Source organism: Cricetulus griseus, chromosome X, assembly GCF_003668045.3.
Source record: "Cricetulus griseus strain 17A/GY chromosome X, alternate assembly CriGri-PICRH-1.0, whole genome shotgun sequence".
NCBI classification, from domain to species: Eukaryota; Metazoa; Chordata; class Mammalia; order Rodentia; family Cricetidae; genus Cricetulus; species Cricetulus griseus.
Window position 1 is genome coordinate 98,771,477 of NC_048604.1, and position 19,760 is coordinate 98,791,236.

Sequence of the window (19,760 nt, forward strand, 5' to 3'; positions counted from 1 at the left end):
GTAGCTTGAATGAGAATGGACCCCGTAGGCTCATATGTTTATACATAGGGACTAGTTGGTAGACTGTTTAGGGAAGGATTAGGAGGTGTGGCCTTTTGGAGGAGGTATGTCACTCAGGATGGGCTTTCATGCTTCAAAAGCCCACACAAGGCCCAGCCTGTCTGTCTGTCTGTCTGTCTTCCCCTCACCCCTATGGCCCCTGGATTAGGATATAAAGCACTCAGCTACCATGCTGCCTACTTCCCACCATGATGATAATGGACTAACCCTTTGAAATTGTAAGCAAGCCCCCAATTAAATGCTTTCTTTTATAAGAGTTGTCTTGGCTTGGTCATGGTCTCTTCACAGCAATAGAACACTAAGACACAAGACCTGCATAAAATCAATCCCATCAACATTCTAGCATCAATAGGGGTGACATACTTAAGGCCTTGTCCCTAGCAGTCAACAGCTGCTAGAGATAAGGGACTTCCAGGACATAGCTACTGGTTAAGTTGCTAATGATTCAGTAAATAACCTTGCACATGCAAGCAACACTAATTATACTCAGTGGATTGTTTATAAAAAGAAAAGACATGAAAACAGAAGGAGGATGTATTGTGGAAAGAAGGGATCCAGAGGGAGTGGAAGCAGGATAAGATGGCAATGGAAGTGAACATGACCAAAATTCAGTATAGAAATGTATGAAACTGTCAAAGAATTTTTTAAAAAAATCTATAACCAAAAGGTTTAACAAACAAAAGCAAACATCCAAAGAAATGCTTAGGTTAAGGAGTATTTTCTGCCTGGCATGGCATGGCATTTATATGCCTGTAACCCTAGCTACTCAGTTCATCCTGGATTATAGACTAAGACCTCATTTTTTAAAGGAAAGAAACAGAGGTGTTTCTCTGGCATCTGACAAACCGTAACAGAGATGATCCAGCATGTTATTTGGAGCAAGTGATCCAGCCTCTCCACAAAAGGGAAATAGAACAGTCTATTTGTCTGAAAGGACAATGTTGGCGTTCATAACCACTAATTCCACACAATTTTATGCAAACTAGTTACTTGAACAATGCAAACAGCCAAGTTGTTCACACACTTTGTTAGTTATGATGGTAAAGTCTCATATACCTATGACAATGATAAGAAATGGTCACAAGCCAAGCAGTGGTGGCTCAAGCCTTAATCCCAGCACTTGAGAGGCAGAGGCAGTCGGATCTCTGTGAGTTCGAAGTCAGCCTGATTGACAGAGTGAGTTCCAGGACAAGCTCCAAAGCTACAGAGAAACTCTGTCTTGAAACCATAAAAAAGAAATGGTCACAATCTAATTGTATTTATTTTTTGAATGATTGTCAGAGAGGGAATCTGACAGGCTACTCCATTTTCCACAAGGAATTATCTGTCCAGTGCTCATAAAACTACTTAATACACCCGTCCTCTCACAACCAACAGAAGGAGACTCCCGAATCTGGCTTCCACAGGTTTTAAATTTCAATGAAATTAGAGACACATCATAAATAAGAGCAGCTGGAAAACCTTAAAGGCAGCTTGGCTCAACTACCCGTGCAAATGTGAACTAAAACTGGGGCTCATTTATCACTGGAAGGCCATCTGTCCAACATCCTTCTTTAGTGGGAGGTGTTTTATACAGATCATTATTTATTTTGTGTGTGGTTGCACCCATGCCACAGCACAAGTGTGAAAGTCAGAGCACCACTAGTAGGAGTCAGTTACCTCCTTTCAGCATGTAGATCCAGGGATCAAATTCAGGTCACTAGACTTTGCAGCAGGCACCTTTACCCACTGAGCCATCTCACTGGCTCTTAAGCAGATCATGTTTTACTATTTCTTCTTGAGACGGAATTTTGTTTTAGGAAAAAATGTTGCTAAAGGTACCAAAGGAAGGTAGCCTCCTTCCCTCAGTTCCATAGTTCCTCAAAAGGAGCCTTTCTACTTCTTACCAGACTCTAAGTCCTTTCACAGATGATATTCTGGCCATCCACAATTCCAGCCATCAAATCCAATACCTGAAGGCATCTCAAAACTAGACTTACTTTAGCCTCTGAAATCTTGATTTACTCAATTTGAGGTGAGATTGATTTTGTTTAGCCTTTCTCCTTTTTACATGATTCTATTATGTATCCAGGGTTGAGAACTACTATTATCTTTTAATTTTTAAAAAGATTTTAATGGTATTTATGTGTACTTGTTGAGGGGGAAATGCCTGAATACAGACAGGTGCCTGCTAAGGTCAAAGAACAGTATCAGATCCCCTGAAGCTTGAGTCACCGTTCATCATGAGCTGCCTGGTGTGGGTGCTGGGAACTGAACTCAGGTCCTTGAAAAGAGCAAGTACATGCTTGTAACTGCCAAGCCATCCCTCCAGCCCAAAACTATTATTCTTGAAAAATAAAAAATAAGCTGGGCATGGTGGCACACAACTGTAATCTCAGCAGTTAGGAGGTGGTGGCAGGATGAGCAGTAATCCAAAGCCAATCTAGGCTACAAAGAGAGTTGAATGCCAGCCTGGGCTCCCTGAGACTGTCTCAAGAAACCAAATGATTATCAGGTGTGATGGCACACACCTTTAATCTCAGCATTCAGAAGGCAGAGGGAGATGGATCTCTATGAGTTCCAAGCCAGCTATACAGTGAGACACCCCGCCCCAAAGAAAAGAAGAAAAGAAAAAGAAAGGTTCAGATTATACCTTCTTTTCCACAGAATGGGTATACAGAAGTTAGACTATGCCTAAGACAGATTTGCTTACCATTAGAAAGTATTTGCTTACTTTGACTTATACAGAAAGTCATACTACAAAACATCATTACCTGGCATATAGTAAGTAGGTTTCAACTATTTGCTAAATGACTGAAGACATCAATATTATGTTTCTATGTGTCCTACCTTAAAAAAAATAAGGTGGGCGGGAAGCATGAATATATCACAAAACGGCAACAGTAACAACAAAAATAAGGAACAACAAAAATTCATGAGCCATTTGTCCAGCCCTGTGTGTTCCCTGTGCTCATCCCATTTAAGGAGTCTCATTATGTCCTCAAAAAAGTGGTATTGTTTCATCTTCATTTCATAGATGAAGGACTAAAGACGTAGAGAGTTTAACTTTCCCACTGACCACAAAAGCCAGTTTTGAACCCAAAGAGTCTGTTCCTAAGTCTGAGAGTATTGACCGAAAGCAGTGAATTAAAAGTCTATCCCTAACCAGGTGTTGGTGGCACATGCCTTTAATCCCAGCACTTGGGAGGCAGAGGCAGGTGGATCTCTGTGAGTTCAAGGCCAGCCTGGTCTACAGAGTGAATGCTAGGACAGGCTCCAAAGCAATACAGAGAAACCCTGTCTTGAAAAACAAAAACAAATCAAACAAAAAAAAAATAAAAGTCTATTCCTGCCTGGTGGAGGTGGTGTACACCTTTAGTCCCAGCACTATGGAGGCAGAGGCAGGCGGGTCTCTGTGAATTCAAGGCCAGCCTGACTACACAGAGAAACCCTGTCTCGAAAAAGAAAAAAAAAAGCCTATTCCTCTACTTGCTACAATCTTATCTTTCACAAATGACCCTATACCCATGGCAAATATTTCTGGCTACTCTAATCACTTATGACGTGTAATTTACCCCATCCAAGTTGCCAAGTTGTCCTCCTCAGACTCACAGGAGCAGAGAAGAAACCAACAAGCAAATGGTCTTCAAACCACACTTAAAGGCAGGCTCCATGTCCAGCAGTAGATGGCCAACACAAAACAAATTCAGTGGCATTTTGGGAGGGTTTTTTTTGTCTAACAATGTTTTGTCTAAGCATTTTTTAAATTTATAGGTCTTTTGCTTATATATTATGGTTTCTGGTTTTATGTTTTTATGGGATTTCACACACATATGTGAGAATATGTGTCTCTATATCTGTATTTTTCTGTGGCTCTTTTTTCTGTTTATTTTGCCCTATTCTGGTTTGCTTTTTATTTATCTTTTAGATGTCTGTTTTCTAATGAAAGAGAAAGAAAGGGTATGGATTCTGGTGGATGGGGAGGTGGGGAAAGACCTAGGAAGAGTTTAGGGAGGAGAAACCATAATCAGAATGTATTACATGAAAAAAAATCTGTTTTCAATTAAAAAGAAAAAAAAGTTTTCCTACGGCTATGGAATGCACAGGATCTACTCAGTTAAACCTATCTAGTGAGCCCGGCATGGAAGCACCATATAACTAATGATGAACATTTCACACTGAAGCCTATGCCTCTTCCAAAACCCGACTCACTCCACCATTTCATTCTGACACAAAGCAAAATCCATTACCTATCGCCAAATCTGCAAGCTCCCGTTTTACTGTAGAATGGACAATTGGCTCGATCTTTCTCCAGTACTCTTATATCCGTGGGCGGTTCTGGGTTCTGCCAAGTGCCACCATTTTCCAACTGTTAAAAATAACCATGACTTTACTGGTGATGTAAAAGCCCATGAAAGACTGTTTGCCCAAATAGTCCAATATTTTAATCTAGAACAAAAATGGGTTCATATATAGACATGCATAGTTAAATTACAATAAGGAATCAAGACCTTATAGGTAATTGTTCATAAATATGAGCTGTACTTCTCTCTTGGCTCCCAGTCATTTTCCTTGATTGGGGATTACTTAATGTTACCAGATGTAGTCATGAAGGTCTTCCTTCTATCCATCTATTCTGAAAGGATCCATGGACGTAGGGAGCCACCAGAAAGAAGTACAAGTTACTCTGAATCAAGGTGGGTAAACCAACCATTTGGGGCCAGTAGTATGTGATGTACATACATTTTTAAGGACTTGATACAAGCATAGCCCATGGGGTAATTCAATACCATCAATCGTCTTCTGTTGTTATATAACTGAATGGTTACAAAAGTGATTCCAGGTATCCAGAAGTAACCAAAACAACCTACCACAAAACTCATGTTATTGGAACTATTGTTCCTAATGAAATATCAATTCTTCTCAAAATCTTTTTGTAAGGCAGTGTCTCTCTATGTAGCCCAGGCTGGCCTCAAACTTGTGGTCATTCTCTTGCTTCAGCCTCCCCAGGGCTAGGATGACTGGAACGTACCACCTCTACCTATCTCAAAGTCTTAATGAAAGGTTTTGAAAATACCTCATTTTCAGCCTGATCCAGCATCTTCTGCACAGCTTCCTATAAGTGGTGCAAACATAGGACTAATGAAAACCAGGATGTTAGGTAAGTCATGTCTGGTTTCTCTAGGTATGAATTTCACATATGACAACACACATACAAAAGGCTTCTGATTCTGATTTCCTTTCTAAGCATATATCTTCTAAAAAGCTTTCAAAAGATATATAGCTTAGAATTTTTATTCAAACACAAAATTTGAATAGAGCACATTGCAAATATTTAAGTCATAATAGCTTCAATAACATATCTGTACATAAATACTATCTTTTAAAAGTTAGGTTAGACATCACAAATATTTAACAGAAGCAAAAACATGACATGATGAATAGTAAGGATTTAGGAGAAATTTTAAACGTTCAGTAAGATAAAGGAAGTCCAACAAGTTATCAATAAACCTCTAACTATTTGGATTTAAATACATACAGTTAGATACCTTAGTGCCTTACAACCATACATATGACTGAGTTTAGCTGCTTACTTGGTAAGTCTGCCTGTTTCTGGCAACTTAAAAATCATTGGTTTAGTCAGACATGGTGGCACATGACTTTAATCCCAACATTTGGGAGGCAGAGGCACTGATCTCTGAGTTTGAGGCCAGCCTGGTCCACAGAGTGAGTTCCAGGAGAGCCAGGATTGTTACACAGAGAAACCCAGTCTCAGAAAAATGAACAAAACCAAAACCAAACAAAGTCATAGTTGCTTGATGTGATCAAAACAGGTTCTTTTGGGTTTGGTTTTGGCTGAGAGTTGGAGATCAAACTCAAGGTTTTACTTTTGCCAATAAACTATACCCCACCCCCAAACAGAACACTTGATCTCTATCTACTCACCCTCATCATCCAAACCTAAATATCCTCAGTAACAGGAGCTGCCATTTTCCCATTTGTTAAAAAAAAACACAGCAAACAAACAAAAACAACACCTAAAAACAAGACTTCCATTCCCTTACTTTTCCTTCTTCCTCCCATGAAATTTGCCACCTAGAGTTCTGTCAACTGTTTGTGAGTCTGTTTGAAGCTCTGCCCTCATCCAAATCACCATTATCTCCTACCCAGATTGTAGTTGGTCATCCTATTTCCTCTCTGGCCCCTGTTCTTTGTAGAAAAATCAGGATGATCTGTTGGAGGTAACGTTACTAAAAGAATGAAGTCACTCTTGTTTAAAAACTTGTCACAATATGGTAAATAAAACCAAACTCCTTTAAATCTAAGAGGCTCCTGATCCTCCTGCCTCAGCCTCCCTAGCAAATCCCAGAGTGCAACAAACACAGTAACTTGGGCTCACATAACCTGGGCACACAGAGACTGAAGTAGCAAACACGGAGCCTGCACAGGTCTTCATCAGGGCTTCTGTGCATGTTATGGCTGTTAGCTTGGTGTTTCTGTGGGGCTCTCAACAGTGGGAGCAGATGTACCTCTGACTTTTTTGCCTGCTCCTAGGACTCTTTTCCTCCCATTGGGTTACCTGGATGAGGGCTTTTGCTTTGTCTTATTGTATCTTGTTTTGCCCTGTTTGACTCTTGTCTCTTAAAGGCCTGTTCTTTTCTGAAGAGGAAACGGAGTGGGAGTGACCACTCTAGGTGGTCAAAGTGTATTGTTTGAGAAAAGAATCTACTTTCAATTAAAAAAAAAAAACTAAGAGCCTCTGCATGGCCTGCCTCTTCTGATCTTCCCTACTTTCTTCTATGCCCTTTCCCCAGTCTCCTGTGGCCTCTAAGTTCCAGGTACCCCAGGATCTTTCCTACCAATATCCCTACACTCAAGTGATAATTATATCAAATACCACTTCCTCAGAGATTTCCTTGGCCAGGTAATCCAAATAAGTATCTTGATCCCCATTATTCTGTCAGAGCACTCTCCATTATTTCTTTATTAGAGCCTAACATTCTTATTGTATGATGTGTTTTGCTGCCTTGCCCTCTGCCCTCCCTTCTCGAAAGTCATTCAAGGAGAGCTGAGACTGTGCTTTTTACTGCTTTGTCTCTGTCCACCCACGAGGTGTCAAGCACGCAAAAGAAACACACATTGCATATTCCTTTATACATGCTTAGAATGGATTTCATTTTACCCACTTCTTAACCAGACTCCCTTGAAAACAAAAGCATTTAGAAAAAGCCTTAACTGGCCAGGCGTTGGTGGCGCATGCCTTTAATCCCAGCACATGGGAGGCAGAGGCAGGCGGATCTCTGTGAGTTCGAGGCCAGCCTGGTCTCCAGAACGAGTGCCAGTTTGGGCTCCAAAGCTACACAGAGAAACCCTGTCTCAAAAAACCAAAAAAAGAAAAAAGAAAGAAAAAGAAAAAGAAAAATCCTTAACTTTTACCTGATCCCTGAAAGTTGAAGAATATTCTACTGCTAAAACAGGAATTTATTTATGTCTGTAAAGCACTGACAATTCAAACAATTGTTGTACCCCCTAACATCCCCATCTTGATATTGCCTCATCTGGAAGGCAGTGCTCAAACAAGGGTGCCAAAAACCTGCATTGAAGATGCCACCTGAGGCACAAAACTGGTTGTGGAGAATGCTGCTACCTTTCCACGGCTAAAGTGTAAACACATATATCTCTCCTCATTCTAAGATGAGTGACTATGGAAATGTCATGCCGTTCAAATTTGGTGATGCTAAAGAGAAAAAAGAATAAAGAATATTGTCATGAATCAGTCAAGGCAAGATGAGCTGTGTTATATTTAAAATCAATACACTGTTGAAGACCAGCAGGAAAACAAACCAATCTTGTAAAAAGAAACCCAGAAAATGTACACGAAATATACATATACATTACAGAATTTCTTTTTTTTTTTTTGAAGCAATGGTGGGGATTATTAAGGAAAGGTTTTTTTAACACAGATTTAAGCATTAGCAGTAAGAGACAAGGAAAGAAACATGTAAGAAAGGGACAGTAGCATATGTCCTAGAGTGGGCATGGGTTTCTCAAAGAGAAGGTCCCCTAGAATTTCTTAAATGACTATCATTTGCTTTGACAACAAAGTTAGATAGAACACCAGATTCAATAACAAAACTATTTAATTCCTTAATGCCTAACATCCTGATTCTGTTAAGCTAATTCTTGCCGAGATGCTATTAGCTGTTATGTCTCTTATGAGTTAATTAAGTGTGGAAACTATTCAAGGTACTATTCTTCTGTGAAGAAGTCAACACATATACAACAGAACCATAGAAAAGTTAACACTTGCTACAGAGTGATACATAGTGGAAAGCAGGGCCAGCCCCCCAGTTTACAGAAATGTTTTACTAGGTAGAACACATCCACATTCATTCATATACATACTATCTATGTCTGCTTTAGGGTACACTGGCAGAGCTGGATGTCCACAGAAGCCATACAGACATCACAGCTTAAAATTTTGATTATCTACTACCCCTTAAGGAAAATGCTCACCCATCTCAAATATAAAAGGTAAAGTAACTTGGGCTAAAGGAATCTGCCATTGCACAACCCAAAGAAGAGAACTATATGGAAGCTAATCTAATCTATTTCTAACAAAATTGACACTTTCCAAATGAACAGAGCACAAGCAAAAAAATAAAACTAAACCCAAGCCCTGACATGCCACTGCCGATTCCGCAACCCCCTCACATGCACACATGCACCCTAAGAAGATACGCAGGGCTCTATCCTCCTATGACAGAAGTCACCTCTCTTTCTCTCTTCTCCTGTTGTTTCTGCTCCTCTTCTTCCCGCTCTTTTCTCTGCTGCTCTTCCCATTCTGCCTTTAACTTTCTCTATAAAGGGAAAAGAGAATGTAATATTTTTAACTCACACTTAAAAACATGTAGCCTACAGAACAAATCATTGAAAAGTCTAGAAATATTGGTCATTGAAAAGAGAGACAATATCAGGTTTTTTTAATACTAACATATGTAGCTCCCTTTTTGTTCACACAATGTTGAAGATAGAACCCAAGGCCTTGCACATGCTAGACAAGAGCTCTGTCACTGAGCTATATCCCCAACCCCAAGAAAAACAACTTTTTTTTAAAAAAAAAAAAAGAGATTTTCTTTGTGTGTGAGTGTCCCTGTAAATATATGTGCATGTGAGGATACACATGCAGAAGACAAAAAAATATGGGATCCCTCAGAGCTCCGGTTAAACAGTTGTGAGCCACCATGTGGGTTCTGGGAACAAACCCAGGTCCTCTGGAAGAGCAGTGAGTGAGTACTCTTAACCACTGAGCTATCTCTCCAGCCCCATAACTAACAACTCTTTTAATTTAAACTTATTGTATGTGTATTGGTGTTTTGCCTGCATGTATGTATGTGTCTGCACCATGTATAGGCCTTGTGCCTCAAAGGACAGAAGATGCCTGGAACTGGACTTCTGGATGGTTGTGAATCACCATGAGGGTACTGGGAATCAAAACCAACTTGTTTAGAAGGATAACCAGTGTTCTTAATCCTTGAGCTGTCCATCTCTACTGATGGACACCTCTTTATGAGCTATTTCAGTTAAGTACTTACTCAGTTAACTGGCTAGCTAATACTCTACCTCTTGTTCTTCTTTCCGTTTTCGAGCTGCCTCTTCTTTTTTCTTCTTTGCCCTGAATTCTTCTTGTGCCTTCTCTTCCCTCAGTAACCATTCTTCATGTAATTTTTGCCTATTAGTATAATGATGTAGTCAGTAAAAAAGAAATGGGAATTAATGTAGAATGTATGAAAGACAATAAAGCAAAATATGACATGAAAATCTTAAAAGTATTTTCTGTAACAGTGAAGAGGTATGGCTTTTGAAAAAGCAACTATCTTTCTGGACAGAAATAAGTTACAATTATTACTGCTACCTTTCATAAGCATTTATGGCTGTGACATCTTTTCTCTCTGTAAGAAAATAACAGTGATTTTCATCTCAGGAAAACATTTCAAAGCAACATCTATGTGAATTTTTCACATTCACATAGCATTATTCTTCCTGATCTATGCATTCTTTTCCCACTAAAATTACTATTTCCTCCTCCTCTTCTTTTGATTTTTCGAGACAGGGTCTCCCTATGTAGTCTTGGCAGTCCTGGAACTCACTATGTAGACCAGGCTGGCCTGGGATTCAATGATCTGCCTGCCTCTGTCTCCCCAGTGCTAAAATTAAGGTGTGTGCCCCATCTGGCTAAATCTACATTTACTAATTTAGTTTTATAACTTTTCATCTTGTCTTCAACCTTTTATTTGTATGTGTATGAACACTTGCTGGCATGTAAAGATGGGTATCACATGCATGCCAGAAGAGGCCAAAGAAAGGCACTAAATGCTCTGGAATAGAAGTTACAGATGACTGTGGATGCTGAGAACAAAGCCTGAGTTAAAATAAGTGCTCTGACTCAGGTAGCCTTCTCTCCAGCTCCCTTAAAACATTTATTTTAAAGACATGCTCACAACTCACAACATTAACTTTTTTCCCAGAAGTTTAAATATTCCAAGGCAAATCACAGGAATCCCTTAACTCTATGGAATAGAAACTCAAAGGTTATAGAGAAAGATGGCAAGATTGTTAATGCTGTAATCATGAAATGGACTTTTTGAATGCATACAACAGCCAGGTGGAACATGCCAATGATCCTAGCAATTGGAAGGATGAGACAGGATTACAAGTTCTAAGCTAACTTGGGCTTATATAGCAAGATCCTTCCCCCAAAAACAAACAACACCCTCCCCACAAAAAGGTAATGTTACCATAAATTAATATGTCCCAGACATCCAGTAGCACAAGCTTCTCATTTAAAGTCTTCATTGAAAGAAAGTGAGTGGGGGGGGGGGGAGAAAAGAGAGAGAGGAAAGAAAGAAAAAGAAATGGAAAATATACATCTAATTTTAGCCTCTAATGTGGGAATTACCAATATGGAGTCAGGTAAAAATATAAGGGAATTTATTAGGGAAAGGCCTTACTTACAGAGCAACCTAGCCAGCCAGCAGGGCAGAAGTAAGTACAGCAAGCCGAAGATGAAAAGGAAGAAGGAGCTTCCATGTGCGTGCTCCTCACACTTAAACCTTCCTATGTCACCCTAGCAGGCCTGGTTATGGTGTCCCCTACACCTGTCAGCTACATTTAGTTTATAAGAGGTATTTTTACAAGATTTTATACACAAAGCCTTTACTAGTTGGTAAAGATAGAAAATACTACAAAAAACAGTTCACTTTAAGTGTTTCAGTTAGTCCTGACCTCTCTTCCTCCATCAGCCTTTCTTCTTCTAATCGTTTTTCTTCAGCAAAAGCATCTTCTTCCTCCTCTTGCTGCGCCAATTCTGTAGAAATTCAGATGTTTTATTAAATTGAGTCTTTATTCATGGAAAATGCATAAATCTTTAATCTTTACAATTATGGTAAAAACCTAAAATTAAGGCAGTGCCTAATGTCATTTATCTCAGCACTCAGGAGTCAGAAGAAAATGGATGTCTGAATCTGAGGCCAGTTTCATCTATACAGTAAAGTCCAGGTCAGGACTAGAGATCCTACCTCAAAAATTAAATAAAAATATCTTAAAAGGAATAGTTGTAGTAAGCCACCACTCGGGTGCTGGAATGGAACCTCAACAGCCAGTGTTGGTTTTTTCTAACTTTTATTCTTCTCTCATACAAGGGCAGCTTCCCCTTCTCCACTCCTCCCAGCCCACCCCCAGTACCTCCGTCTTCCTCAGATCAATTCCTCTTGAGTCCCTTCAAAACACATACATACATACATACATACATATATACATATATACATACATACACACATACATACATACATACATACACACACACACACACACACACACACACACACACACACACACACAAATAAATACGTAAAAAAGAGCAGGCCTCCCAGGGATATCCACCAAACAGGAGAGAGTTTCTCTGGCTGGCCTTGAACTCAGCTATCCACCCTGCCTCTGCCTCTCAAAGGCTGGGATTAAAGTCCCATGCCACCACTGCCACTAGCTGCAGCCAGTATTCTTAACCATCCCTCCAGCCCCACATTATTTTTTTAAATCAATGGTTCCATAATGATACTCATGGCATGGCTATGAAAAGGGTTCAGAAAAATAACAGGGAGGGGAAGTTAGGGAGGGAGGGAGAACCTGCAAACATTTAACAATTTGACAAATTTATATCAAGCACAAATATATTAAGTGCTCTATTTTATTCAACTTTGTGTGCACTGGAATATTTTCAAAACAAAAGCATGGTAACATAATTCCAATAGAAGAAAACTTTGTCTTCTATTCAAAATTTCAATTTGAAGGGGGTGAAAAGCAGTGACAATGGAGACAAGTGAAGTAAGCTTCAGAAATTGTTTAACAGCTCATCTTCAGTCTTAAAGGAAAAAGTCTTTTGTCATCAATAACAACAGTTTACTGTTGTTTTTCTTTTCATCCTTGACATTATATCCTGTCTCTCATGGACTAGTTCTTTCTCTTTCTAAGCACAGTCTCTGTGGTATGACTCAAAGCCATCATATCCAGAAATGCTGTTGTGATTTCAACCCTCTTGCCTGCATTTATAAGTACTAATTTTATAAATCGACTAAATTTATAAATCTAAAACATAAATATCAGGTTCTGTCATGTGAAAGCTGAACAGCATGGTGGCTAGCTGCACAGATGGCTTTGCACACTGGGTTTGTGCAGGAACTAGTGGGAGCAACTGCATGGCCTGGGGATGCCATGCTCAGTTGGTAGAGTTGCCTAGCACGAAGGAAGCAATCAGAAGCAACCTGGCATGGTGGCCACACTCCTGTCACCCCAGAACTGGGGAGATGGAGGCAGGAGAATCAGAAGTTCAAACTCATCTTTGGCTACACAGCAGTTTTTAAAGTCAGCCTGTTTTCGGCCATATTTCAGGCGGAGGTGGGGGTGGGGCGGTAGAGAGAGGAATTTCATACTCAGAACAAAGAATGCCTCTAGTACCTGCATCTCTCAATCGGGCGAGCTCCTGCCTCCGTTTCCTCCGTCTCTCCTTCTTCAGTGCAGCCTTGTACTTCTTATGGCTGCAAGATTGGAAAGCACACACAGGGTGTTGAGCAACAGCGACAGAGCGCCGCAGCCTCAGTTCTAGGCCTACCAAGGACAGCGCTCAGAGGCGGAGGCCGCAGGCATGCTTCCCGTGCTTCAATCCCGACCCCCGCCATTCCGTCCTCCCATCCCCGACAGCAGAAATCCTCCAATCCTCCACCCGCTCCCCCTCCTCGCCTCCCCGCAGCCACAGCTGCCCAGGACAGCCAGGGATTCTGGCTAGAATCGGATTACTATTCGTCCCTGGGCGAGCACGGCGGCGGCGGCGGCGGCGGCGGCCCGGGTCATCTCAGTTCATCATCTCCTGCTTTGCTATACCTCATTTTCCCTGGAAACGCAGTCGGCCCGGACGCCGCCATGCTGCCACCTTCTCCCCTCCAACGGCAAGTTCTGAGCGGAAGTGGCCTCACAGATGACAAGCTCTACCGCCCACTCAGCGCAGCCACGGGGCGGACCCAAGATGGAAGGAGGGAGGTTTCCTGCCGCAGTCAGGCGCCGCGGCCTGGCGAACTGTTTCCTCACCAAAGCCTCCTCCGGAGCTGTCCCTCCACCCAGACTCGGACCTTTGCTCCTCAGTGTCTCCTGGTCACTTTAGCATCACACCTTAGCCTCTGCGCCATTGGGCGGCGTCTGGAGCTCAAGGAGTTAAAGCCGGACCCCGCCCCGCCCCCTTCATCTCGCAAATCTAAATTGCAGCTGGGTCCCTCGGAAATGCTTTCAGGACCCGCCCCTCTCCGTGGCTTCACCTATCAGCGCCTCAGGCAGAGCTTAAGACTCCGCCTCCTCCTTGTCACTCAGGGTCTCTCCCGAGGCAAATGTGTTGTCCCTTTTATCAACTGGTTTGTTCACTCCTGGGACACAAGAGAGGGATTGATACCTAGGTTATAAGGTGCAGGTGAAGGCGATTTTTTGCGATGGCTATTGAATTGAGCTTGGAAAGAAGACGGTCTTTACCAAGGGAGGGAAGAGAAAGAACCAAGTTCCCATGTTTTAAAAAAAAGACAAGAAAAATTTAATACTGTATCACAATAATCTACGTGAGGTGTGATGTGGAATTAGACTGAAAAAAATTGTCCTCTTACTTTGAGCACCTACACACACACACAAAATAAATAAATGTTAAAAAGAAAGAAAGAACGAGAGAGAGAAAGAATGAATGAAAGAGGAAACCCTTGCTAATAATGAAGTCAAAAACAAGTCCAGAAAAAAATCAAACTGTAGGCAAGCTTGTAGGGCATTTTCTTAATTAGTGATTGATGAGGGAGGGACCAGCCCATTGTGGGTGGTGCTGTCCCTGGGCTGGTGGCCCTAGGTTCTGTAAGATAGCGGGCTGAGAAAGCCATGAGGAGCAAGCCAGTAAGAAGCACCCCTCCATGCCCTCTGCATCAGCTCCTGCCTCCAGGATCCTGCTCTGCTTCAGTTCCTGCCCACACTGTGAGTGAAATAACATCCCCCCCAAAAGACAGACAGAAAGAAATGTTTCTAATAAACACATATTAACACAAACCATCTTTTGGAGGAATTTTCCCTTAATTTATCTTCGTACAAAACAGACAAATAAAAAACAGGGTTTGAGGGGCTGGAAACATGGCTCCATGGTTAAAGAGCACTGACTGTTCTTCCAGAGGACACAGGTTCAATTCCCAGCACCCACATGGCAGTTCAACTGTCTGTAAGTCTAAGATCTTACACTCTCACATAGGCATACATTCAGGCAAAACACCAATGCACACAAAATAAAAATCATAAAAATATATTTTTAAAAAAGAGGGTTTTGCTGGGCATTGGTGGCACATGCCTTTAATCCCTGCACACGGGAGGCAGAGGCAGGCCGATCTCTGTGAGTTCGAGGCAAGCCTGGTCTCCAGAACGAGTGCCAGGATAGGCTCCAAAGCTACACAGAGAAAACCTGTCTCGAAAAAAACAAAAAAAGAGCGGGTTTTATTCACATTTGATCCTCATCTCCTTCACATTCTGTAGCAATTTGTTGCAATGCTTATCAAAGGCATTCACCTGAGACCCGAGATTCTTATTGTTGTGACAGTAGATGCACACTTGGTTCCTGGGTTGTTTTCTGTTTGTTTATTTTGCTTTGGTGTGGGTTGTTTTTTTCTAGACAGAGTTTCTCTGTGTAGCACTAGCTGTTCTGGAACTCACTCTGTAGACCAGGCTGGCCTCGAATTCACTGATATCCTCCTGGGTGCTGAAATTAAAGGTGTGTGCCACCACTGTAGGACTGGAAACATTTTATTGTGAAGATTGCATAAAATATCCCATGCAGGAACATGCAGAGACAACTGACCTGATCTCACAAGAGCTCAAGGACACTGGACCAACAGTCAGGGAGCCTGAATGGAACCCACCTAGGCCCTCTGTATGTGGGTGATATTATGCCAGGTTCACGGAACCCCAAACAGACCTCCACAAGGAGCCAACTCTCTTGATGCAAAAGCAAAGGTTTCTTTATTTTCAAGCTGGCCAGCCAGGATCTCACTCCATCGCAAGGAAGTGATCCCCAACCAGCAATTAAGGGAAACTTAAAAGGGAAAGATCATAAGACTGAAGGCCACAAGATACATTTGACTAAGATAGGGCAGGGTTTGCTGGGTGGTGGTGGCCCACGCCTTTAATCCCAGTACTTGGGACACAGAGGCAGGCGGAACTCTGTGAGTTGGAGACCAGCCTGATCTACAAGAGCTAGTTCCAGGACAGCCTACAAAGCCACAGAGGAAAAACCAAAAAAACAAACAAACAAAAAAAGATAGGGCAGAGGCATGGGGTTTATCAATTATCCCTTGGACCAGGGGATTTTTACAACCGGCAGGGGGCTTTTACAACTGGCGCTTAGGGGTTATCTGGTTTCTCTAGGACAAAGATGTTTACACAGGTGGTGGTGAGCTAACTCCCTTTCTTGGAGAGCTGAGCTCAGGATCTTAGACACATACTCCTGGTTAGGGGGTCATTTTTTTTTCTTATTATTAGAAGTGTCCTTTCTTTCTGCATAGGTTCAGTGGCCTAAGTCTTTAAACTTTTATTAATTTTTATTTTCGGTCTCTCAGGTGACTGTTGTGTAGCTTGGTCTGTTTGTAAAGCTCCTAGCAGTGAGATCAGGACCTGTCTCTGGTGTTTAGCTGGGTTTTGTTAACCTGTTCCCCATGCAGGACTACCTGGCCCCACCTGGATGTAAGGGGAGCAGCTTGGTCCTGCCTCAACTTATGAGTTTATGCTACATGCCTAGTCCTTGCATAAATCTTAACATTTTGTGAGAATAGGCAAAAAAATAGCCCAAAACTACAAAGAGCTCTGGATGGCATTGATGATTGCAGCCACGTGACTCACCAGTTGTATAGATCCCTGTGACTAGGATTTGTACTTCAAATCGTTGCCATTCAGAAAGCATCACAGCTTTAGCGGCTGCAACATGCATTGCATGTGACTGTCACTTTAGAACAAAAAGCGTATCTTCCAGGAAGATGCTCCAATTTTTAGAAAAGACACAGATGTAGATTTCATTTTATTATGATTGATAAATGAATGTAAATCTCTTTCAATTGGAGTAAGACATTTATTTTCAAGTTAACTACTGAATTCATCTTCAGGAAACAATGAGCTTGAATTGCTCAAGTTAATTTCTTTGCAGAAGGAGCTCTGAAAGCCCATTCTGTTTCCAAACTGAGATTACTATCGTTTGAATTCAATAAAGAAAAATGTGTTCCTAGACTTTTGGGGGAGAGATGCCTAGTTTTAGAATAGACAAACCTTATCCTAACCCATGTGCAGAATAGCTCTCTGGGTGACATTTAACCTACCCAGTTCTACCTCCTGTCTTACCTACACTTCTTTAGAGTAATTGTAGAATCTGCTGGCAAAGCATGAGCTTCCCCAAATAGCCTGGATATTGCTCGGCCCTTCCTTGGGAATGTCCCATTTCAATTAGGACTTTATTCCACTCTGTTCAAAGCAGCATGTCCTTTCAATTTTTGCCTGGTAAGTCCTCCAGTCTTAAAGGTATACAACCTGGAGAGAGCAGCCTTTGGAGGGGCGGGTTCAGCTTTGACAGAAGTGAAGCAGATGCTGTCCAGACTCCGTCTACCCCAGGAAACTTTGGGGGACCAGCTCACAAATGGTCCTAGAACTAACTAGCTTCCTGTGAGAATCATGCCTGCTTTGTCAAATGTCTACATTAACTGGCTCTGTTTTTCCACTAGGTGAGCTGGGAATGTCTGTGCAGCAATTCTACCCTAGGAAAGGAGAATGGGGCTGGCAGCCATCTCTGTCTAGTGACATCTGAAGATGGTGTGCTGTGCTATGTAGAGAGGTGAGCTGTGGGAAACTGGCTGCTTCTCCCCATTTCTGATTCTCTAGTAAATCCTTTCTGAGTTTTCTTGTTGCTATCTCATCTGTTAAAATGTGTCTCATTGCTTTTTATAGATATCCTGTATGTCCAAACAACTGAGAATGAAAACCCATTAGAAACCATTAACATTGTAAACAGTAATAAAAGTGTGGAGGGGCTCAGTGATCTACTACTACTTAATGGAAATGAGCAACAATTTTCATGCAAAACTCTTTTTTGACTAGGGAGGTAGCTCAGTTGGTATAGTGCTTGTAACAATGTACAAGGCGCTGGGTTCAGTCCATGTGAAACTGGGTATGGGTGGAACAAGAAATGCCCCCCCCCTAGTGTCATGTATTTCAACACCTGGTCACCAGTTGTTGGCACTATTTGGAAGGGCTATGGAATGAACCTTTAGGAAATGGAGCCATGCTGGAGGAAGTACATCACTGGGGGTGGACTTTGAGTATTTACACATCCACTTTCTTTTCTCTACATGCTTCCTATGGGAATGGAAACTGCTTCCTGGGTGAATGAAAATGAGATTAGCCAGCTTCCTGCTCCTGCCACCATTCCAGTGTCCTACCATGCCCCCTGTTCCATTGTGGACTCTATCCCACAGGAACCATAAGCCAAAATAAAACCTTTCTTCTCTAAGTTGCTTTTGCTCAAGATATTTTATTACAACAACAGAAAACTAATACAGTGGCACACATTTGTAACCCCAGGACATGGGAGGCAGAGGCAAGAATATGAGGATCAGGATGTAGCTCTCAACTGCTTCTCCAGCACCATGCCTGCCATGCCTGCTGCCATGCTTCCCACCATGATGATAATGGGCTAACCTTCTGAAACTGTAAGCATACCTCCAATTAAATGCTTTCTTTTATAAGAGTTGCCTTGGTCATCATGGTGTCTCTTCATAGCAACAGAACGGTGAACAAGACAGGGTCTTACTATGTAGCCTGCCATGGCTGGTTTGGAACTTGCTATGTAGACTAGACCTCAAGCTCACAGTGATCCACCTGTCTCTACTTCCTGAGTGCTGGGATTAAAGGCATGCACCGCTATGCCCACCCAAATAAAACACTTTTAAAGGCACAAGGGCTCTGAGGCTGGGTGGCACGTTGGGACATGCTCCTGCTGTGACAGGGCTCTCTTCTGGGAACAAGACCCAAGGCAGCTGGTGGCCCAGCTTCTGGTGCTGGTCACCTTCCCTCAGAATCAGCACTCTACCTAGCCAGCCTGGTTCCCCCTTTTATGCTCAATCTGTGCAGTAGGTTGCAGTTGGAGGAGTGGTTGTCCTATGAAGGACTTCCAGAGCTGTGAATGGCTTTATTTTTAAGGCAAGAAAATACAAAAGCCATTTGTGTGATCAAGATTCCTCAAGAAGCAGCCTGAGGTGACCTGTAAGGACGCTTCACTACTCTCTAAACCCAGAAAGCCTATACAGTCATGCAAATCAAGAGGTTCACATCTTCATGTTTAAGAATACCTGTGAAACTGCCCAGGCTGTCAAGGGTATGCATATGTGGCACTTTCAAGAAGTAATGTGTGTCATTCCTGTGGTATGCTGATAGAGTGTAAGGGTGTGTCCTGGGCAAATAGAGATGGACAGAGTGTCTATGGCCCCACAAAGAGGGGTTGAAAGTAGATTCTCTACTTACAGAACATACTCAAGTGAACAAAGCACCCAAGATGTACCATTGAACTTACAGAGCTGACAGCAGGGCTCACCCGTGGGTGAGCTCCCCTACCACGTTGAGATGAGCCTCACTGAAGAGGAACAAATTGTTCCAAAGCCAGAAGAGGAGGCTGCACAGAAGAAAAAGATAACCCACAAGAAACAAAAGCCATGGCAAAGAAATAAATTCAGAATAAAATAAATGCAAATTGTTTTTTAAATATTTATGTGTATGGATATTTTGCCAGTGTGTCTGTGAACGACTTTGTATATCTTCCAGATCAGCCAGTGCTCTTAACTGGTGAACCATATCTCTATCCAACAAATTAATTTGTTTCTTTGTTTGTTTGAGACAGGGTTCCTCTGTGTAACAGCCCTGGTTATCCTGGAACTCACTCGGTAGACCAGGCTGGCCTCGAACTCAGAGATCCACCTGCCTCTGCCTCCTGAGTGCTGGGGTTAAAGGCATGTGCACCGCCACCACCTGACAACAAATAATATTTTAAAAAGAAAGTTCCTCCAAAAGGAGGGTTGACTGTGGGTGCTGTGGGTGCTTGACTGGTAATTTTCGTGCTTAGCATG

At 42.0% G+C, this 19,760-nt stretch overlaps 1 protein-coding gene across 1 annotated transcript in view; it reads right to left on the reverse strand.

Annotated features, from left to right (window-relative positions):
- Nucleotides 1–13,839, reverse strand: part of Zrsr2 (zinc finger CCCH-type, RNA binding motif and serine/arginine rich 2) — a 27,131-nt gene extending 13,292 nt beyond the window's left edge. Inside the window, exons 1-7 of the mRNA XM_027432719.2 lie at nt 13,477–13,839; nt 13,054–13,133; nt 11,326–11,407; nt 9,664–9,772; nt 8,814–8,900; nt 5,117–5,155; nt 4,290–4,408 (exon numbers count right to left, since the gene is read on the reverse strand). Coding sequence (XP_027288520.1) covers nt 4,290–4,408; nt 5,117–5,155; nt 8,814–8,900; nt 9,664–9,772; nt 11,326–11,407; nt 13,054–13,133; nt 13,477–13,517 — 557 coding nt within the window. The 5' untranslated portion in view covers nt 13,518–13,839. The remainder of the gene's footprint in view (nt 1–4,289; nt 4,409–5,116; nt 5,156–8,813; nt 8,901–9,663; nt 9,773–11,325; nt 11,408–13,053; nt 13,134–13,476) is intronic.
- Nucleotides 13,840–19,760: the final 5,921 nt, after the last annotated feature.